General features: G+C 47.6%; 2 protein-coding genes across 2 annotated transcripts in view; one reads left to right on the top strand and one right to left on the bottom strand.

Annotated features, from left to right (window-relative positions):
- Positions 1 to 23797, bottom strand: part of LOC112216488 (vascular endothelial growth factor receptor 1-like) — a 99242-nt gene that overhangs the window by 20414 nt on the left and 55031 nt on the right. The window contains 1 exon segment of the mRNA XM_042298638.1: positions 21184 to 21282. Within this exon segment, the coding sequence (XP_042154572.1) occupies positions 21184 to 21282 (99 nt within the window).
- On the top strand, positions 167 to 23783 carry pan3 (poly(A) specific ribonuclease subunit PAN3). The gene is given in 20 exon segments (XM_042298840.1): positions 167 to 438; positions 582 to 919; positions 2032 to 2147; positions 2594 to 2675; positions 2803 to 2984; positions 4658 to 4802; positions 5168 to 5210; positions 5212 to 5398; positions 5524 to 5628; positions 5870 to 5927; positions 6798 to 6959; positions 7089 to 7205; positions 7315 to 7416; positions 12792 to 12957; positions 13628 to 13715; positions 15522 to 15661; positions 15998 to 16127; positions 18072 to 18136; positions 18340 to 18478; positions 21083 to 23783. Coding segments are annotated over 19 exon segments (2502 nt in total). The 5' UTR covers positions 167 to 438; positions 582 to 588; the 3' UTR covers positions 21227 to 23783.

The following is a 23797-nucleotide window of genomic DNA, read 5'->3' as shown; positions in this document are numbered from 1 at the left end:
ATTTCTGTATAGGAAATCGTTGTTTCTGTACACAGACAAAAAAGCTGTCCCTCAGTCAAAGCCGCTTCACATGTCACTGGGGCGTATTCATTACGCCGAACCTGTTGCTAACCGTTTCTTAAACGGAAGCAAACGGAACGAAACGGGGCGGGACCTACCTGAAGTTGTCTAATAGAAACGGTTGTTTTCGTTTCAAAAATGAAACGTTTTGCAACTGTTTGGACTAATGATTACACACTTTGCTTTGTAGCAAGCTACCCACAATGCAATGCTATGCTAGCTGGTTCTTAGCGGAGTAGCCAGAGAGCAGAAAACAACAACAACAAGGGTGAACGAGGCTCAACAACAGGCTAGCTACTAGCTAGGCCAGCTACATGGGTAGCGACAAAAACGACCAGGATTTATCAAACGCGATGTCCTTATCATCTAGACGTATATGTGAGTGATGTAATTTTAGGTTTGGACGAATCATATTTGCTGTTGCATATCGCTTTGCATTTACATTAATCTAACCCAGCTCGAGAGCAAGCTAACTAGCAATCGACGTCTCTCTATGTTCGAATATTTTCCGGCGGCAGCAGCGGTGCCATGAACAGTGGACTCCCAGCTTCAGCTGCTCCGCTCGGGGGTGTCGGAATTCCCTGCGTCAAGGTGAAGTTCTGCCGATACTACGCAAAGGACAAGACTTGCTTTTATGGGGACGAGTGTCAGTTTTTGCACGAGGAACCGTCCATGGCAAACATGTCTCTTCATGGTGGAGGAAGCCCTGTCCCTTTATCCATGTCAGGAGGAGCCGTGACGGCAGCGGGGTATCCGCTTAGTGCACCCCCGGCCTGCCCGGTAGGGGTGCCGACCGTCACCAAAAAGAGCGACTCTCTTGGGTCTGCAGGCACGGCTCTGGATGGACAGCTGTTAACCAGTGAGTATGCTTGGTCTGGTTGCCCCCTGTTCGACACGACAGGGCCTAGCACATCCTCATCGGTGGTTGTTGGTTTTGGGGCGTGTGAGTGGCTTTGTTTAAATTGAGCCCGGGGATTCTTTGAGGCCCCTGCCCCCAAAACGTGTTTTTCAAGCTACACAATCAAGCATACCTAATTAACGTGTCGGAGCACTAAAGTTTTCATCCAGCGTCGACGCTTGAGCTCCTTCAAATAATGCATTTAGCTAACTGAGACAATTCAGTATTTTGTATTTGACCGCTTCAAGACATGAGTGGGCAAATTCAGACAATCATTGGCTAACTTGTTAACTATCAAACTATGGCTAAACAACTTAGCCTAGCCATAATCAACTCTTGCAAAATCAAAATTTGTGGCAAATTAACGTTTACACAACTCTTGCAATAGCTACGTTAACGCGCTAGTTAATGCATCTAGCTAGTTAATGTGGAATAGTTTGGAAGCGAGAGTTTATCATTCTTGTCTTCATGCATGAGGATGGCTAGCTAGCTTACATGCTAACCCAAAACAGCTGCTGCAGTGTTATGAAGTCCCTTTATTTAGTAACTAGTTAGCATAATTAACTAGCAACATATTGCAAACCACCACACAGCTGTATGCGATATAATTAAACTATGCACAATGACACGTTTGATTGCAACGTGGATATTATCATTTTGCACACAAGTTGGCTAGCTAGCTGACTGGATATAGTTTAAGTGTTTACATCTTCTCAAGAAGCTTGCTGATTGGCTACTCATCTGTAACGGACCAGTCCTGCAAATGAAGACAGTCAACATTAGTTAAACGACTTTTGTGCATTACGTGCATTTTGCTTCACACAGCCATTTAATGAATGAGATTCTTGTTGACTCTTTAAGGGAGAAAGTGAGCTGTTCTTTAATTGAGATGTTTTCGACCAGCAACTGGCCAAACAATACATTAGGCTGACAGTCTGTTTGGCATCACTTGTCTCAGTCTCCAGAATGTTTTCCAAACATTGAATAGGACATTTACCAGGACCTTCCAGATCTTGTGCCTGTGTAGTAGAAGGGATGTCTGATTCTGAACCCCTCATCCTTGTCCTCTGCAGTCCCTGGTATGGAGGGTGGGACTGATGCTAATCTGACCAACTCCTACTTCAGCAGCAGCTTTATTGGGGTCAACGGCTTCGGGAGCCCCGCAGAGTCTAAATACTCAATGATGCAGGTATGACCAGCCTCCGAATGAAACTATATAGTACTGACTGAACAGATGCACTCAAGTGTTCCGGTACCAGCTTTAGATCTACGGTAAATGAGGAAATATGGGTCAATTACTGAATGATAGTGCTAATGTGGAAAAGGTGTTCTTCTTGTTAATCAGAAAGTCTGGTTCAGTACTGGTCCAAAGACAATTAATTGCGTAGGCCTAGGTACTTGTTTATTTCAATTGTGCACGTATGTAGGCTATTTAATCTGTAATTTGAACCAGATTTATACACCTAAGCAGAATTCCAAGACAATCAGCCAGTGATGCAGATACTAATGGGAATTATTTTGCTACAGACTAGTACCTTTTAAGAAAATCTGGGTTGTTTGCTTTGCTAGGATATGTTAGCTAACTAAGAGAGTACACTTTTAAGCATCTGTGTTTTGTTTGTGATTGTTTTGTAGAGAATGACCAGCAGCAGCAGCAGCAGCAGTTCTCCCAGTCTCCTTGATGATGGTGAAAAGAACTTTAGCCACAGCGCTCACGGTAAGAAGTTAGAACCCAGCACCTACAGAACACTTTATGTATCAGATCATTGACACTAATAACTGTAGAATTATAATTTAAGTAGTTTCTAACTCTTTGATTGGAACACCCATGACATCACTGACAGATCTATTCCATGGAACCCTGGCAGTTGGACCAGGTCAGAGTTGTGGGTCGATGGAAAACTCTCCGTGGACAACACAGTCTTCATTCCCTCTTCCTCTATGTCCTCTTCCTGATCCAGTTAGTTCTCCCATGTCCTCACTCTTCAGTGACTTTGGTGCTCTGAGCATATCACAAAGGAGAAAGGTAAGCACACCACTACCCTGGGTCCTGGTGCGGTTATCAACCAAGGGTAATAGTTGGATTTTGAGGAGTTTATTGTGTTTTTTTAGGGCCTACTGTGGAAAATAGTTAAACTTAAACCCATCCGTGGTGGTTGGGTTGTGTGTTTTCTCGAGCTAATGTCATCCTGTCTCTGTTGGTTGTTTTATACACTCCCCTATGTATTTATTTGGACAGTGAAGCTAAAACTTTTAATTTGGCTCTGTACTCGAGCATTTTGGATTTGAGATCAAATGTTCTGAGGCAAGATTACAAAAAGTCACCTTTTTATTTGAGTGTGTTTTCATGTTTTGTTTATATTTAGAAATGGAGGTGTCATAGGTATTTGGAGAAATTTCATTTATAGTGTATTCAATTTTGTCAAGTTTAGTATTTGTTCCCATATTCTTAGCACGCAATGACTACATCAAGCTTGTGACTCTTCAAACTTGTTGGATGCATTTGCAGTTTGTTTTGGTTATGTTTCGGATTATGTTGTGCCCAATAGAAATAATGTATTGTCATTTTGAAGTCACTTTTATTGTAAATAATAATAGAATGTTTCTGAACACTTCTACATTAATGTGGATGCTACCAATATTACAGATAATCATGAATGAATTGTGATTAATGATGAGTGAGAAAGGCATCATACGCCCACCAAAAATGCTAACCTCGGGGAGAGGTTAGTATGTTTTGGGGGCATGATCTTTGTGCATCTGCAGCTTTCTCGCTCATCATTGTTCACGATTCATGGCAAAATCGATGCCATAACCAATTGCATTACCGCCAAAACCAGCTTTGATCGGTCTTAAATATCCCTAGTTGCATTCACTGAAATTGGCATATTTGTAAAAAAAAATTTAAGGACACCTAAAATATTTCCATCTCTCCCACCTCAGCGCAAACCAGCTGATTTTTAGACTGGTAAATTGCTGAACCTGGTGCAATAGCTGGAAAATGCCAGTGCGCCAGATTTTACATGATGAAATTGCAAACTAACGTGCGTTTGACAGTTCCGCCTCCTTACCGCCAGCTGAAAATAGAGCCCTATAAGTGCATTTATCCAATTAATAGTGACACCTTCAAATGGAGGGACTTAGATGCTTTTATTTCTAAACGGTTAAACGGGTGTGTATGAAAATACCCTCAAGTAAAGTGACATTCTGTACTGTCATCCATGGACGCAACTTTCACTGGGGATGTTCTGAAATGTTATTTTTGTCTCCCCGTGTTTTATTATTGAAATGTGATACAAAACGAGGCAATAGTGTGCTTTAGGACCATGCGGACACACGCCTCCGAGGGATTAGGCAGGCTGTTAGGAGTATTTATCCGACCGGATAAAAAAACATGTATGTTGTCCACCCCACTTCGAAAACTAAAGTTGCACCCCTGATGTCTACTCATATAAAACATTTGCGCTCAAATCCAAAATGCTGGAGTATAGAGCCAATTAAAAAATTTGAGCTTCACTGTCCAAATAAATGCATAGAGAAATGTATGTTTTCCAGTATACGATGAAGCCAAAGCTGCTTACAAGGAAACAAACATTATACTAATACAATCTCTGATGAAGCAGAACAACTTAATCTAATTCTAATATCATGCATCTCTCGCTCTTTCTCTCTCACGCTCCCTCTCGCTCGCTCTCCCAGGCTCCCAACCCTACAGCCAATGAGTTCATCCCTAAGGGGGTTCCCCGCATGGCCACTATGGTCCAGTCCAGTGTTCCAGCCTTCCCCTTGCCCCTCTTCCCCCACCCCAGCCTCAGCAGCTCCACCGCCGCTGCCCTAGCACCCGGTGAGCCATCCACTACAGAAACCACTTCATTCTCTGACTTAGAACCCACCAACCAAGGGGTTGTATTGCTTTCAGCCCTGCTCTCTTTTTGCACCATATCGTGGATATGTCAGGTTGAGTGAGTTTGCAGAGGTTCTCTAATGATGTTACTTCCCATTGTTCTCCTGGCAAACAGGTGAATGGACTCCATACAATGGAGATGCTCTAGAAAAAAACAACAGACAATGTATTATTCAAGTAAATCCCCAGCATGATGAATTCCACCATAGTCAGTCACCCGTTAGAACAATGATTGGAGCCACCACAATGAACTCTGTACCTCTGCTTAACCAATGTCCTCTCTGGTATCCCCCCCCTCTCCACAGGGATGTCTCTTTCTGCAGGGTCCTCCCCCTCCACTCCCCCAAAATCACCCCCACACCTCCCCTGCCCCTCGCCGGCGCAGCCACACCCCCAACCCCAACAACCCCAATCCGGCTAACTACATGGTGCCCACCAGTGTGTCTGACCAGGGGGCCCACATCATCCAGAAGGAGACGGTGGGGGGGACCACCTACTTCTACACCGACAACACCCCCGCTCCCATGGCCGGGATGGTACGTTCCATTTAGTTGCCTTTACTGACGGCATTGAAAATAAATTCCTCATTATCATCAGTGGACTGTCAGTTATGATTTCTCCATCAATAGGAAGTACAGTCGTTAAATGTGTTTTTGTGCAGGTGTTTCCTACCTACCACATCTACCCCCCCACTGCTCCCCACGTGGCCTACATGCAGCCCAAAGCCAACGCTCCGTCCTTCTTCATGGCTGATGAACTCCGACAGGTACCCCCCCCTGTCTCTAATTTGTCAGTATCTCTCTCTCTCTCTTCACCCCCCTGGTTCTTCCTGTCTGAAACCAACTTTCTGTTTCCCTTTTGGTCCCTTCTCTTTTTTGCCCTGTCTCCATGTTTGACTCTTTCTCTCTCATCTACCTGGTTCTGTTTGTCTGGCTCTGTTCTAATCCTCCAATCATACTGTGATGTCTGTGTTGATCTCTGATGTCATTTCCTATGGTTCCCTGTAGGAGCTGATAAACAGACATCTAATCACCATGGCTCAGATCGACCAGTCAGAGAACACCGGTAAAGCATTCCTTCCCTGATTGGCTGAATAGAGGTAGTGGAGGGGCTATTATTGGGGTTGTGGTCATTGTTGACAGTTGATATGGGTTCTGACGGTATGGTTGTGTAGCTTCTGTTGCGGTCGATGTGGAGTTTCCTTGCTGGCTGAAAGTGAGACTCGCAGCTGAGTCGTGTCTCTGTCTGTAGAATTCCTGACGACAGTTTACACACACACACACACACACAAATAGTCACACTGGTTGGTTTATAGAACATTGTCAAGTTGTTAAACTATCAAAACTTAAGATGAAGATGAGTGTCAACTGATGTATTTGATGTAGACATTGTGTGTGCTGTATATATGCTGTGTACACCCCCCTTTGCCCTCAGAACAGCCTTAATTTGTCAGGGCAGGGACTCTACAAGGTATCAAGCATTCCACAGGGATGCTGGCCCATGTTGACTCATTGCTTCCCACAGTTGTGTCAAGTTGGCTGGATGTCCTTCGGGTGGTGGACCATTCTTGATACACTTGGCAAACTTGAGCATGAAAAACCCAGCAGCGTTGCAGTTCTTGACACACTCAAACCGGTGCCAGGCACCTGTGCCAGGCACCTAGTATCATACCCTGTTCAATGGCACTTAAATCTTTTGTCTTGTCCATTCACCCTCTGAATGACACACATACACAATCCATGTCTCAATTGTCTCAAGGCTTAAAACTCCTTATTTAACCTGTCTCCTCCCCTTCATCTACACTTGTTAAAACAAGTGACATCAATAAGGGATGATAGGTTTCAGCTGATCAGTCTGTCAAGGAAAGAGCAGGTGTTTGTAATGTTTTGTCCACTCCGTATACGTGTGTTCTCATGATGTGTATCCCTGTCCCAGGTGTTCCCTCTGAGGTGGATAGCTACCACAGCCTGTTTCCCCTGGAGCCTGTCCCCCCTCCCAACCGCCTGCAGAAGACCAGCAACTTCAGCTACATCACTTCCTGCTACAAGGCCGTCAACAGCAAGGACGACCTGCCTTACTGCCTGAGGAGGGTACATGGTGAGACCACACACACACACACACTTTGCCTTCATGTCCTTGGGGTTTTAAATGATCAGCCTTGATTGAAAATAAAATGATTCCTGAGTGGTCATGTTCTCTAAATGTCCTTCCTGTGTGTGTGTCCAGGTTTCAGGCTGGTGAACACCAAGTGTATGATGCTGGTGGACATGTGGAAGAAGATCCAGCACTCCAACTCTGTTACCCTGAGGGAGGTCTTCACCACCAAGGCCTTTGGAGACCACTGTGAGTTGTGTGTGTGTGGGGGGGGGTCTCTAAGTGTGTTTCCATTGGTTTTTGTTTCAGTGTATGTTTGATTCATAACCCCCACACTAACCTCCTGTTTCTCTCTCAGCGTTGGTGTTTTCCTATGACTTCCATGCGGGGGCAGAGACCATGTTTAGCAGGCACTTCAACGACCCCACTGCCGACTCCTACTTCACCAAGAGGAAGTGGGGTGAGTCTTTTTCCACCTCTTTCATACTGACCCCAACGTACGCCCTCCACCACTAATACTGACCCCAACATACTCCCTCCACCTCTTTCATACTGACCCCAACGTACCCCCTCCACCTCTCTCATACTGACCCCAACGTACCCCCTCCACCTCTCTCATACTGATGCCAACGTACCCCCTCCACCTCTCTCATACTGACCCCAACGTACCCCCTCCACCTCTCTCATACTGATGCCAACGTGCCCCCTCCACCTCTCTCATACTGACCCCAACGTACCCCCTCCACCTCTCTCATACTGACCCCAACGTACCCCCTCCACCTCTCTCATACTGACCCCAACGTACCCCCTCCACCTCTCTCATACTGACGCCAATGCATTCCCCCTTCCACCTCTCTCATACTGACGCCAATGCATTCCCCCTTCCACCTCTCTCATACTGACGCCAATGCATTCTCCCTTCCACCTCTCTCATACTGACGCCAATGCATTCTCCTTCCACCTCTCTCATACTGACGCCAATGCATTCTCCCTTCCACCTCTCTCATACTGACGCCAATGCATTCTCCCTTCCACCTCTCTCATACTGACGCCAATGCATTCTCCCTTCCACCTCTCTCATACTGACGCCAATGCATTCCCCTTCCACCTCTCTCATACTGACGCCAATGCATTCTCCCTTCCACCTCTCTCATACTGACGCCAATGCATTCTCCTTCCACCTCTCTCATACTGACGCCAATGCATTCTCCCTTCCACCTCTCTCATACTGACGCCAATGCATTCTCCCTTCCACCTCTCTCATACTGACGCCAATGCATTCTCCCTTCCACCTCTCTCATACTGACGCCAATGCATTCCCCCTTCCACCTCTCTCATACTGACGCCAATGCATTCTCCCTTCCACCTCTCTCATACTGACGCCAATGCATTCTCCCTTCCACCTCTCTCATACTGACGCCAATGCATTCTCCCTTCCACCTCTCTCATACTGACGCCAATGCATTCTCCCTTCCACCTCTCTCATACTGACGCCAATGCATTCTCCCTTCCACCTCTCTCATACTGACGCCAATGCATTCTCCCTTCCACCTCTCTCATACTGACGCCAATGCATTCTCCTTCCACCTCTCTCATATTGACGCCAATGCATTCTCCCTTCTACCTCTCTCATACTGACGCCAATGCATTCTCCTTCCACCTCTCTCATACTGTCCCCAACGTCCCCCTTCCACCTCTCTCATACTGACGCCAATGCATTCCCCCTTCCACCTCTCTCATACTGACGCCAATGCATTCTCCCTTCCACCTCTCTCATACTGACGCCAATGCATTCTCCCTTCCACCTCTCTCATACTGACGCCAATGCATTCTCCTTCCACCTCTCTCATACTGACGCCAATGCATTCTCCCTTCCACCTCTCTCATACTGACGCCAATGCATTCTCCCTTCCACCTCTCTCATACTGACGCCAATGCATTCTCCCTTCCACCTCTCTCATACTGACGCCAATGCATTCTCCTTCCACCTCTCTCATACTGACGCCAATGCATTCTCCCTTCCACCTCTCTCATACTGACGCCAATGCATTCTCCCTTCACCTCTCTCATACTGACGCCAATGCATTCTCCCTTCCACCTCTCTCATACTGACGCCAATGCATTCTCCCTTCCACCTCTCTCATACTGACGCCAATGCATTCTCCCTTCCACCTCTCTCATACTGACGCCAATGCATTCTCCCTTCCACCTCTCTCATATTGACGCCAATGCATTCTCCCTTCTACCTCTCTCATACTGACGCCAATGCATTCTCCCTTCCACCTCTCACATACTGTCCCCAACGTCCCCCCTTCCACCTCTCTCATACTGACGCCAATGCATTCCCCCTTCCACCTCTCTCATACTGACGCCAATGCATTCTCCTTCCACCTCTCATACTGACGCCAATGCATTCCCCCTTCCACCTCTCTCATACTGACGCCAATGCATTCTCCTTCCACCTCTCTCATACTGACGCCAATGCATTCTCCCTTCCACCTCTCTCATACTGACGCCAATGCATTCCCCCTTCCACCTCTCTCATACTGACCCCAACGCATTCTCCCCCTCCACCTCTCTCATACTGACGCCAATGCATTCTCCCTTCCACCTCTCTCATACTGACGCCAATGCATTCCCCTTCCACCTCTCTCATACTGACGCCAATGCATTCTCCCTTCCACCTCTCTCATACTGACGCCAATGCATTCTCCCTTCCACCTCTCTCATACTGACGCCAATGCATTCTCCCTCCACCTCTCTCATACTGACGCCAATGCATTCTCCCTTCCACCTCTCATACTGACGCCAATGCATTCTCCCTTCCACCTCTCTCATACTGACGCCAATGCATTCTCCCCTCCACCTCTCTCATACTGACGCCAATGCATTCTCCTTCCACCTCTCTCATACTGACGCCAATGCATTCTCCCTTCCACCTCTCTCATACTGACGCCAATGCATTCTCCCTTCCACCTCTCTCATACTGACGCCAATGCATTCCCCCTTCCACCTCTCTCATACTGACGCCAATGCATTCTCCCTTCCACCTCTCTCATACTGACGCCAATGCATTCCCCCTTCCACCTCTCTCATACTGACGCCAATGCATTCTCCTTCCACCTCTCTCATACTGACGCCAATGCATTCTCCTTCCACCTCTCTCATACTGACGCCAATGCATTCTCCTTCCACCTCTCTCATACTGACGCCAATGCATTCTCCCCTTCCACCTCTCTCATACTGACGCCAATGCATTCTCCTTCCACCTCTCTCATACTGACGCCAATGCATTCTCCTTCCACCTCTCTCATACTGACGCCAATGCATTCTCCCTTCCACCTCTCTCATACTGACGCCAATGCATTCTCCCTTCCACCTCTCTCATACTGACGCCAATGCATTCTCCCTTCCACCTCTCTCATACTGACGCCAATGCATTCTCCTTCCACCTCTCTCATACTGACGCCAATGCATTCTCCCTTCCACCTCTCTCATACTGACACCAAGGCATTCTCCTTCCACCTCTCTCATACTGTCCCCAACGTTCCACCTCTCATACTGACGCCAATGCATTCTCCCTTCCACCTCTCTCATACTGACGCCAATGCATTCCCCCTTCCACCTCTCTCATACTGACGCCAATGCATTCCCCCTTCCACCTCTCTCATACTGACGCCAATGCATTCCCCCTTCCACCTCTCTCATACTGACGCCAATGCATTCCCCCTTCCACCTCTCTCATACTGACGCCAATGCATTCTCCCTTCCACCTCTCTCATACTGACGCCATGCATTCTCCCCTCCACCTCTCTCATACTGACGCCAATGCATTCTCCCCTCCACCTCTCTCATACTGACGCCAATGCATTCTCCCCTCCACCTCTCTCATACTGACGCCAATGCATTCTCCCTTCCACCTCTCTCATACTGTCCCCAACGTCCTCCCTTCCACCTCTCTCATACTGTCCCCAACGTCCCCCTTCCACCTCTCTCATACTGTCCCCAACGTCCCCCCTTCCACCTCTCTCATACTGACGCCAATGCATTCCCCCCCTTCCACCTCTCTCATACTGACCCCAACGTCCCCCTCCACCTCTCTCATACTGACGCCAATGCATTCTCCCTTCCAGCTCTCTCATACTGACGCCAATGCATTCCCCTTCCACCTCTCTCATACTGTCCCCAACGTCCCCCTCCACCTCTCTCATACTGACGCCAATGCATTCTCCCTCCACCTCTCTCATACTGACGCCAATGCATTCTCCCTCCACCTCTCTCATACTGACGCCAATGCATTCTCCCTTCCACCTCTCTCATAGTGTCCCCAACGTCCCCCTTCCACCTCTCTCATACTGACGCCAATGCATTCCCCCTTCCACCTCTCTCATACTGACGCCAATGCATTCCCCCTTCCACCTCTCTCATACTGACGCCAATGCATTCCCCCTTCCACCTCTCTCATACTGACGCCAATGCATTCCCCCTTCCACCTCTCTCATACTGACGCCAATGCATTCCCCCTTCCACCTCTCTCATACTGACGCCAATGCATTCTCCCTTCCACCTCTCTCATACTGACGCCAATGCATTCTCCCTTCCACCTCTCTCATACTGACGCCAATGCATTCCCCTTCCACCTCTCTCATACTGACGCCAATGCATTCTCCCCTTCCACCTCTCTCATACTGACGCCAATGCATTCTCCCTTCCACCTCTCTCATACTGACGCCAATGCATTCCCCCTTCCACCTCTCTCATACTGACGCCAATGCATTCCCCCTTCCACCTCTCTCATACTGACGCCATGCATTCTCCCTTCCACCTCTCTCATACTGACGCCAATGCATTCTCCCTTCCACCTCTCTCATACTGACGCCAATGCATTCCCCCTTCCACCTCTCTCATACTGACGCCAATGCATTCTCCCTTCCACCTCTCTCATACTGACGCCAATGCATTCTCCCTTCCACCTCTCTCATACTGACGCTAATGCATTCTCCCTTCCACCTCTCTCATACTGACGCCAATGCATTCCCCCTTCCACCTCTCTCATACTGACGCCAATGCATTCTCCCTTCCACCTCTCTCATACTGACGCCAATGCATTCTCCCTTCCACCTCTCTCATACTGACCCCAACGTACTCCCTCCACGGTGTCTCTGTGAGGTGACCGGTGCTAGCGGCGTCTCTGTGAGTGTGGTAAAGGGGTGTAGGGGGTGGATGTTTGTCGTGCCAGCACTGACAGTTGCTGGTCTGTGTGATAGTAGGGATGTCGCGTGTGTGTGGTTGCTGGTGTGCTCATGCTGTAGTTGGGGGAGTGGCTGAAACTGATCCTGAGACAGGTGCTATAGCTACAAGGCAAGCCCAGAGGAAGCAGAGCCTCTCAGCCTCTCTGACCACCATTGTAATTACTACTCTATATCACACTAACACCTCTCTCAAGTGTTCATTGTGTGTGTGTTGTATGTCTGTGACTACGTGTCTTGAAATTTGGTTCCCAAGTGGTGCAGCGGTCTAAGGCACTACATCTTAGTGCTTGAGGCGTCACTACAGACACCCTGGTTCGAATCCAGGCTGTATCACAGCCGGCCGTGATTGGGAGTCCCATAGGGTGGTGCACAATTGATCCAGCATTGTACGCGTTTGTCCGGTGTAGGCTGTCATTGGCTGTCATTGGCTGTCAGTGGCTGTCATTGGCTGTCATTGTAAATAAGAATTAGTTCTTCTGACTTGCCTGGTTAAATAAACAAAACTGATCCTAGGAGTTCTATTGTTTTTATTTGAGAAGCCTCTATGTATTTCTAATCGTGTGAGTCTGGTGCCCCCCTGTAGGACAGCACGAGCCCCCACCACCCCGGCAGCATGCTGGTCTGCTTCCTGAGTCTCTGATCTGGGCCTACATCGTCCAGCTGAGCTCAGCTCTCAGAACCATCCACACTGCTGGCCTGGCCTGCAGGGTCATGGACCCCAGCAAGATCCTCATCACCGGCAAGACCAGGTAGACACACACCTTGCAGGCGCACACACATGCACACCTTGCAGGCACACATAATAGTGACCAAGGTTATGGATCCCAGCAAGGTCCATGTTTTCTGATACCAGGTAGAGACACAGATTTTTAATGTGACGCAGTGTGGTCAGAAACTGATAGCTACCTCGAACCAGTTCAATGTTGCAGCTGCTGTCTCTGTGTTAGTCCTGAATTCCCACCATTTTTGCATTGCTTGATTGTGGGCAAGCTACATAAAGCTCCCTGCTAGGGAACTGTGTATAAACCATTGTGTCTGCAGCCCCCTGATGCTTATCTGGTGGCTTAGAGGAACAGTGAAAGCAGAAGCTCTGTATTAGTCCTGGCTTCCTTTTTTCAGACTGCAGAATGTGGAGAAACCACACCCCCACACACACACACACACACACACACACACACACACACACACACACACACACACACACACACACACACAGACACCCCCCACACACACACACACACCCCCCACACCCCCCCACACACACACACAGACACCCCCCACACACACACACAGACACCCCCCACACACACACAGACACCCCCCCTGCACACACACAGACCCCCCACACACACACACAGACACCCCCATACACACACACACACACACACAGACAGCTCACCATGCCGTTTGTCCCTGCAGGTTACGGGTGAACTGTGTAGGGGTGTTTGATGTCTTAACGTTTGACAACAGTCAGACCAACCATGTGACCCTCATGCCACAGTACCAGGTACAGTAACCTCCCTCTCTGTCAGTCTGGCAGAACATAGCCTAGTTCTGATTCAGATGGACACATGGTTCTGTTCTGTACCCTGTTCGTGTGTGTGTGTCAATTTTCCTTCCTGGTAATCCCATTCAAACTGGAAATGTGTATTTTGTCAAGTACTTTAGTGGCCACATTGTATCAGCCATTTTGTTAGCCACGGTTTCTATTTTAGCATCTGCCACTGCCACACAGCTAGTTTTTTCGATCAAAATGTGAGATTGAGATTGGACATTGTCTACACTAGCTGCGGCAAGAGGTTGCGTGTAGCCTGTACATGATAGTAAGCAATTCAATGTATAGATGCCATGCAGGTAAGTGATGACATCAGTTGAGTGAATATGGTAGGCTGCGAGTGTAGTGATCACTGGTGTTGAGTGAATATGGTAGACTGCTAGTGTAGTGATGACTGGTGTTGAGTGAATATGGTAGGCTGCGAGTGTAGTGATCACTGGTGTTGAGTGAATATGGTAGACTGCTAGTGTAGTGATGACTGGTGTTGAGTGAATATGGTAGACTGCTAGTGTAGTGATCACTGGTGTTGAGTGAATATGGTAGGCTGCGAGTGTAGTGATGACTTGTGTTGAGTGAATATGGTAGGCTGCTAGTGTAGTGATCACTGGTGTTGAGTGAATATGGTAGGCTGCTAGTGTAGTGATGACTGGTGTTGAGTGAATATGGTAGGCTGCTAGTGTAGTGATCACTGGTGTTGAGTGAATATGGTAGGCTGCTAGTGTAGTGATGACTGGTGTTATGAGTATGGTAGGCTGCTAGTGTAGTGATGACTGGTGTTATGAGTGGTAGGCTGCTAGTGTAGTGATGACTGGTGTTATGAGTGGTAGACTGCTAGTGTAGTGATGACTGGTGTTATGAGTGGTAGACTGCTAGTGTAGTGATGACTGGTGTTATGAGTGGTAGGCTGCTAGTGTAGTGATGACTGGTGTTATGAGTGGTAGACTGCTAGTGTAGTGATGACTGGTGTTATGAGTGGTAGACTGCTAGTGTAGTGATGACTGGTGTTATGAGTGGTAGACTGCTAGTGTAGTGATGACTGGTGTTATGAGTGGTAGACTGCTAGTGTAGTGATGACTGGTGTTATGAGTGGTAGACTGCTAGTGTAGTGATGACTGGTGTTATGAGTGGTAGGCTGCTAGTGTAGTGATGACTGGTGTTATGAGTGGTGGGCTGCTAGTGTAGTGATGACTGGTGTTATGAGTGGTAGACTGCTAGTGTAGTGATGACTGGTGTTATGAGTGGTATGCTGCTAGTGTAGTGATGACTGGTGTTATGTAGGACTGGGACGATACCAGTATTCTTTCGATGGCAAAAATGTAAACATGAAGCAGACCTCTCATTGTCCCTTTAATAACCTGCTGTATGTAACATATTGTGCTGTAGTTTAGAAAATAAATACATGTGACTCTGGATGACAACATAATGATGTTTGTTTCCAACATTAGGGCTGTTCTCCTAAAGACGTTAAATCAGCTTTGTTTTGATACTAACTCGTATCGCGATACTGGTATCGTCCCGGACATAGTTTCATGTATGAATGAAGCCAGAGTTGATATGTCACTACCTGTCATTTTATTAAACATTTTTATGGGAAGAAGCTCGGTTGGGAAATCTCAGGATACCAGATCCAGTTTTAAATCCTAGTGTGTGTCTGTTATACTTGGCTTTATGAGATGTTGACCTGATATTCTTTGAAATGGTTGAGTTGGCCCCTCCCTGTAGTGTGTGTTTTTGTTAACCCGTTTCTCATGTGTGTAGCAAGCGGACCTGATATCCCTGGGCAAGGTGGTGTTGGCCCTGGCCTGTAACTCTCTGGCTGGCATTCAGAGAGAGAACCTGCAGAAGGCCATGGAGCTGGTGTCTATCAACTACTCATCAGACCTCAAGAACCTCATCCTGTAAGACACCCACAGACAGAACCTGCACAAGGCTATGAAGCTGGCGTTAATCAACTGCTCACACATCTGCAACAAACACCCACATATGGCATCACATGTCCAACTCCAGTCCTCAAGGGCCGAGTGTCTGCAGGTTTTCACTCTTCCTTTCCACTTGATTGATGAATTAAAGGTCACTACTGAGTAAGGAAGTCCCCTCACCTGTTTTTTTGGTCTTAATTGGACACTAATTGAAAGACGAGAACAAGAGCCTCAGACGTGACCCTCCAGGAATTGAGTTTGACGCTTCTGCGTTGTTAGTTAGGACTGACTGAAGTAATGCTGTCTGTGTTGTAGGTATCTGCTGACAGAGCAGTCAAGGCTGCGAAGCGTCAATGACATCATGCCTATGATCGGAGCTCGCTTCTACACACAGCTGGACGCATCACAGATGAGGAATGATGTCATCGAGGAGGACCTTGCCAAGGTACACACACTGTTGGGTCATGGAGTTCAACAGTAGCTAAGTTTTCATCCAATTGGTGACAGATTTTCATGTGAATATTCTCAAATCTGCATACACACAATATGCTAATTTTCCCACCAGAGATGCTTCCATCAAATTGACATGTTGATGATAAAAGGCTGTGCGTGAGGACGTATTTCAAATAACTTTTGCACTTAAATCCTTGCAAGTTAAATGGATTTCCATCTCATTTTCTACTTTACAGATGGGTTTTGTCATAAATGTTGCATTTATATAGCAAATGTGCCCACTCTGGTGTTGGTATGTGTGCTCTAGCCAACAGCTGGCAGATACAGTGAAGGTAGACTACCTACATGATGAGATTGTTATGGACAAAAGTGTATTATTCTGTGAAATGGCAGCCAAGCATCGATCATCATGCCACCAGAGTAGGACCCTGGATATTTATTGGGAAGGAGCATCAAGCCTTCCCCACCCTGTGAAGTTAATCTGTAGCCTAATAAACGGAATGGTTTTCTGAGTTGTAGTGGGAGGGCCACACACCATGTCATCGTGTGACTCCAAGTTGACTTCGATATGATGGTTAGTTATCAAATCAATATTTGCTCATAAAGGCAATTCCCCCGCCATTTCTTGCATAATTAATTTGACTGACGTAGAGATCCCACCTTGTCAAGCATATTTAGTATTGTCGACATGTTTCCATCAGGCCTGTCGTGACACTCTTTTCCCCCGTCATGTACTTTACTCACATACGCATCAAAAGGCTGTGTGTGTGTTTTTGTGACCTCTGCTCTGTAGAAGGGAAGGTAGCGAGGGTGAGGAAGGAGAGGGGTGTGAAGATACAGGGTGTGAAGATACAGGGTGTGGAGATACAGGGTGTGGAGATACAGGGTGTGGAGATACAGGGGGTGGGCTGTGGTCCCTCTGTCCACTCTACAGCTTCTGGTTTTCCTCTTCTGCCCCCCACCCCCTGCAGTTTTGTTTTGGTGCTTGTATCAGGGAAGAGAGGAGTATGTCCTGTGTGAGCGGTTCTGCTGCCATCTTTAGCATTAAAAAGGAAATGCCACCTTTCAGTCTGAGTTGTGTATGTGCGAGAGTCATGTTACTCCCTTTGTGTGGGGTTCCTGTTCAGATGGGTTTCTGGTAGTATTTTTATCCACATTAACCTTCATGCTTTTACACATACTTCTCCTTCCTTACATACAACACAGGTAAGCACCACTGTGTTGAATTGTTACCAACAGGAAATGGTGTGTGTGTGTTCATGCTCTCTGTGGGTTTGCATTGATGGTGACTTATTTAAAGGAACCATCTGCAGTTCAAAATATAAAAAACATTTTACATATGGGTGGTCCCAGGAATCGAACCCACTATCCTGGTGTTACAAATGCCATGCTCTACCAACTGAGCCATAAAGATTTGATCAAAATATTGATGCTATATTTATACTTTATATTCTTCAAGAATCAATGGGTATATACTGTTTCATTTAAAAGTCTAAAAATGTATTGCAGATGGCCTGTTTAACTCCAGTAAAGTAATATACACTGAGTGTACAAAACATTAGGAACACCTGCTCTTTCCATGACAGACTGACCAGGTGAAAGCTATGACCCCTTATTGAAGTCACTTGTTAAATCCACTTCAATCGGTGTAGAGGAAGGGGAGGAGATGGGTTAAAGAAGGACTTTTAGGCCTTGGATTATGCCCTGACAACTTGAGGTTGTTTTGAGGGCAGAAAGGGAGGGTGCATCTTGATATTAGGAATGTTTTGTACCCGGTGTATAAATAATACTACCACCTACAGTTCACACAGACAAACACCTCTTCCAGGTGTTCCAAAATAATACATTTTGGACTTAACATCAATGGTTCATTTGGCCCGTTGTGGTTCTAGGAGTATGATATTTGACGAATCAAGTTGTTTTATATCTGTTGTAGGAGGTCCAGAATGGTCGTCTCTTCCGTCTGTTGGCTAAACTGGGCACCATCAACGAGAGGCCAGAGTAAGTACTGTATCACTCTGAAGTAAATGTTTCACATCGACCAATTGACTCTCCCTTCATTTCACACTTCTACAAGCTCTCTTCACTTGTTGGTGTCTAACTTTGTCTCTCTGTGTGTCTCTCTGTGTGTCTCTCTGTGTGTCTCTCTGTGTGTCTCTCTGTGTGTCTCTCTGTGTGTCTCTCTGTGTGTCTCTGTGCGCCAGGTTTCAGAAGGACCGTACGTGGTCGGAAACGGGGGACCGGTACCTGCTGAAACTGTTCAGAGACCACCTGTTCCACCAGGTGACGGAGTCTGGGACCCCCTGGATAGACCTCAGCCACATCGTCTCCTGCCTCAACAAAGTATGCCGCCTCCTCCTGCTTCTCTTCCTGTGTTTCTCTCTTTCTCCCTCACTCTATCTTTCTGCCTCTCTCTTCTCTGGGTCGTTCTCACCCTTCTTTCTGTCTTTTACTCAGTGCTCTTTCTCGTCACCCATCCATCATCCCTCATCTCTTTTCTCATTCTCTTCTCTCATTTCCCTTTCATTCCCTTCTCCCTTGTGCCCACACACACACACACACACACACACACACACACACACACACACACACACACACACACACACACACACACACACTCCACTCCACTCACCCTCCCTCCTCTGCACTCACTCACACTCCACCAACCCTCCCTCCTCTCCACTCACTCACCAACTCTCCCTCTCCACTCACTCACCAACCCTCCCTCCTCTCCACTCTCCACTCACCAACCCTCCCTCTTCTGCACTCACTCTCCACTCACTCACGCTCCTCTCTCACCCTCTCTTCCTCCTCTCACCCTCCCTCACTCTCCACTCACTCACCCTCTGTCCTCTCCACTCACCCTCCCTCCTCTGCACTCAGCCTCCCTCACTCACTCTTCTCTCCACTCTCCACTCACCCTCTGTCCTCTCCTCACTGTCCACTCACCCTCCTCTCACCCTCTTCTCCACTCACCCTCCGTCCTCACTCCTCTTCACTGACGCTCCTCTCTCTCCTCTCACCCTCCCCCACTCCACACACTTCTCCTCACCCTCCGTCCTCTCCTCACTCTCCACCTACCCTCTTCTCCTCACTCTCCACTCACTCACCATCTGTCCTCTCCACTCACCCTCCGTCCTCTCCTCACTCACCTTCTTCTCCTCACTCTCCACTCACCCTCTTCTCCTCACTCTCCACTCACCCTCTTCTCCTCACTCTCCACTCACCCTCCCCCACTCCACACACTCTTCTCCTCACCCTCCGTCCTCTCCTCACTCTCCACTCACCCTCCGTCCTCTCCACTCACCCTCCGTCCTCTCCTCACTCTCCACTCACCCCCCTTCTCTCCACTCACCCTCCGTCCTCTCCTCACTCTCCACTCACCCTCCGTCCTATCCTCACTCTCAACTCACCCTCTTCTCCTCTCCACTCACCCTCCGATTTCCCTCCCTCCGCTTCACTCACTCACACACTCCCCACCCACTCACCCTCTTCTCCTCTCCACTCACCCTCTTCTCCTCTCCACTCACCCTCTTCTCCTCTCCACTCACCCTCTTCTCCTCTCCACTCACCCTTCTCCTCTCCACTCACCCTCTCTCCACTCACCCTCTTCTCCTCTCCACTCACCCTCTTCTCCTCTTCTCACTCATCCCTCTTTTCCACTCATCCTCTTCTCCTCACCCACTCCTCGTCACCCTCCTCTCCCACACTTCTCCTCACCACTCACCAACTTGTTCTCCTCTTCTCCTCTCCCTCCAATTTCCCTCCCTCCCTCCTCTCCACTCACCCTCTTCTCCTCACCCACCTCTCAACCTCCTCTCCCATCTCTCTGTGTACCTGGACCACCAGTCTAGCAGTACTTATCGCTTTCTGTCTCCCGTCTCTCTGTGTAGCTGGACTACCAGTCTAGCAGTACTTCTCTGTCTCTCTCTTCTCTCTGTGTAGCTGGACTACCAGTCTAGGAGTACTTATCTCTCTCTCTTCTCTCTGTGTAGCTGGACTACCAGTCTAGCTGTACTTATCTCTCTCTCTCTCTCTCTCTCTCTCTCTCTCTCTCTCTCTCTCTCTCTCTCTCTCTCTCTCTCTCTCTCTCTCTCTCTCTCCCTTCTTTCTGTGTAGCTGGACTACCAGTCTAGCTGTACTTTTCTCTCTCTCTCTGGTCTCTTTCTGTGTAGCTGGACTACCAGTGTAGCAGTACTTATTTCTCTCTGGTCTCTCTGTGTAGCTGGACTACCAGTGTAGCAGTACTTATCTCTCTGTGTCTCTGGTCTCCGTTTAGCTGGACTACCAGTCTAGCAGTACTTATTTCTCTCTCTTGTCTCTCTGTGTAGCTGAACTAGCAGTACTTATCTCTCTCTCCCGTCTCTCTGTGTAGCTGGACTACCAGTCTAGCAGTACTTATTTCTCTGTGTAGCTGGACTACCAGTCTAGCAGTACTTGTCTCTCTGTGTAGCTGGACTACCAGTCTAGCAGAACTTATTTCTCTCTCTTGTCTCTCTGTGTAGCTGGACTACCAGTCTAGCAGAACTTATTTCTCTCTCTTGTCTCTCTGTGTAGCTGAACTACCAGTCTAGCAGTACTTGTCTCTCTGTGTAGCTGGACTACCAGTCTAGCAGTACTTGTCTCTCTGTGTAGCTGGACTACCAGTCTAGCAGTACTTGTCTCTCTGTGTAGCTGGACTACCAGTCTAGCAGTACTTGTCTCTCTGTGTAGCTGGACTACCAGTCTAGCAGTACTTGTCTCTCTGTGTAGCTGGACTACCAGTCTAGCAGTACTTGTCTCTCTGTGTAGCTGGACTACCAGTCTAGCAGAACTTATCTGTCTCTCTCTCTCTCCCGTCTCTCTGTGTAGCTGGACTAGCAGTACTTATCTCTCTCCCGTCTCTCTGTGTAGCTGGACTACCAGTCTAGCAGTACTTATCTCTCTCTCTCCCGTTTCTCTGTGTAGCTGGACGCGGGCGTGCCTGAGAAGATAAACCTGGTATCTCGTGATGAGAAGAGTGTTCTGGTGGTGACCTACTCAGACCTGAAGCGCTGCTTCGACAGTACCTTCCAGGAGTTGCAGCAGGCGGCTGCCACTGGCCCCCTGTAGCGCCCCTGCCGCCCCCCACACACAGGCAGCGGGGTGGGACTGCCTGAACCCTGAACCTGAAAGCACATTATTGCACTACATCGGAGGACCAGGCGCATAGTGATGGCATCATCAGAGGGGGCGGGACTTGCTGGATCAGTCACATACACTGTCTTAGCAACCAGAATTATTTTTTTGTTGTTTTCCTAAAAACCCAGCAGCTGCCACTACAAATAGTGGACAGAAATGGAAGCTGTGACGATGACAACAAGGATAATGAACACTGCATTATTTTATTTTAGAACTTGGGAACAAAACGGATACTAAAAAAATAAACCAACCACGTGGTATTGAACTTTTTCCTGCTTTTTTTCTGTGGAGGATTCACTATTTGACTTTTAATGAATGTGTGAGTGGCCTACGAGATGCACCTCCAGACAGAGCTGAAGTCACAGACACACACCGACCCAGACTGAGAACTGAATAGAAATCAGGCTTTCTACTGCGTGTCTCTGCTGGAGACCACACCCCTTCATACCAACACATTAAGAGACGGGACAGACCACTGGATGCTTTCTAAGGGGGCGGTCAAAGAACCCATTCATGAAATGGGCCGGTCCAAGTCAGCCTTAGTTGTCTGTTCCCACTCAGAAAGGACAACCCACTGAGTTTTGGAGTAGGCTGTGGGTTGGGATGGGGACTCTGTTGAAACAGACCATTGAGGGGTGTGTTGTGTTTGTTAGAGCAGAGTCAGGCAGGCCAGGCAGCCCCTCCTTTATTGCTCAATGATGGACACTATTGTGGAAAATGTTGTGACACAAATGATGAACTCGGGGGATGGAACTGTTTTGTCAGCTCTGGGGTAGAACCCATGGATTGGGCATAACTAGAGAATGGAGCCAGTTCTGCCTCAATTATTTTCTTTGCTGCCTCCCTCCCTCTTTCTCCCTCCCCTGAAGGGTCCCTCTTTCTCCCTCCCCTGAAGGGTCACTCTTTCTCCCTCCCCTGAAGGGTCCCTCCCTCTGTCTTTCTCCCTCTTCTGAAGGGTCCCTGGTGACCTCTTCATTTGAGAATATGTTATGCTTTTTGTGATGATTCTTTCTAGCTGGTTCTTCTCACTTTACTCTGCTGTTGTGCAGTGATGCATGATGGGACATGGAAGGGACAGTCTTTCTGCCTCAACACAAACGTTTTTCTGTGGACCAATTTTTTTTTTGGGGAGCGGCAAGGAACGGGGCAATGGGGCGAAGTGGATTGTAGGAAGGGGTTTTGAATCATTTTAAGAAAATGTCTTTTTTTATTTGACCTTTTAAGATCATGTGACACAAAACGTGCTGGAGACACCGAGCAGCGATGACCAGGGGTCACCTTTCACCTTTGACCCCTTCTGGAGGTCCCCTGGGTTTTTCCCCCTGAAGTGTGCTCTCATTCACACCCTCTCATGGCTTTAAAGATAATGGATTGGCATAAGAGAGATGATGGAAACTCCAAACCATGCTTATACCAATCCAATGCCTTTGAATTCATAATGGGTAGTGAAGGAGTGTACATCAGGGAGAAGGATAGAGAATTGGTAAGGGGGGTGGGTGGTGGCTGTTGCACTCAGAAGCAAGGATCTATTCAGAAGGGTGAAACATTCAAAGCGTTTTAGAAATGTATTATATAGATCATACCAAGACTTCTAGTCACATGAGAAGGTCTATTCTATACATCACAGTTCTATGTGCAACATTCAACCCTATTGAATAGACCCTCTGGAAGGTTTGGAATTCTCTCAGGACAATGGACAGCTGCAGGGGCCCAATGACTGAATGTGTTTGGCCGTCATTGGTCGCCCTTTATCCAGTCAGATCGGTGTGGGCGGGACTCTTAAGTGCGGGGGGGGGTGCTCCTAAGCACAGATCTAGCATCCAGTCTTACCTGAACTACTAGGGGGATGACAACATATCTGACCCTATGTCAGTTGTTAGGGGCATCTTCTACCTACTCCATGAGGTGAGTAGTGAGTTGGCTATGTTAGAATCATGTACTGTTTCCTGTTTTTAGTGACATGATCAAGACCGAAAGCATATTTGGTGAATGTGGTGCTTAGACTCCTATCTTTAAACCAATCTCTTCCACACACCCATACCAACACACAGCCATCACTATCCACACATGTCAACGTTTATCATATCACCATCATGACACACACTCCAGTAATACTAGCGCTAGTGATGCGCGGGTCAGCTGTTTGTTCACCCGCACCCCCAACAACCCGACTATATGTGATAGTGGAAATCTGAGGGCTACATCCAACCCTAACCTGCTAATATAGAACATGCTCTGTTCCCTTTTCTCTTGAACATTTATTGAACAATGGTGTTTTTCTTCAACATTTCATCAATTTATTGAATATTTTGGCCTATTGAACAGTAGAACAGTTGTTTTGCTGAAACAAATGTGAAACAATAGCCTAAATTGACACCTTTTGCAAAACAAAATGTGAAACAATAAATGGATATATTTTAGGCCGACTGCCTGTGGGCTAATAGCCTCTACCAGCATATGAATGAAATAAAACATCTAATGAAGTGTGTGTGGGGTGTGTGT

The sequence above is a fragment of the Oncorhynchus tshawytscha genome, linkage group LG16, assembly GCF_018296145.1.
Source record: "Oncorhynchus tshawytscha isolate Ot180627B linkage group LG16, Otsh_v2.0, whole genome shotgun sequence".
In the NCBI taxonomy this organism is placed as follows: domain Eukaryota; kingdom Metazoa; phylum Chordata; class Actinopteri; order Salmoniformes; family Salmonidae; genus Oncorhynchus; species Oncorhynchus tshawytscha.
Note: the sequence above shows the minus strand (reverse complement) of the source record. Positions and strands in the feature narration are given on the sequence as shown.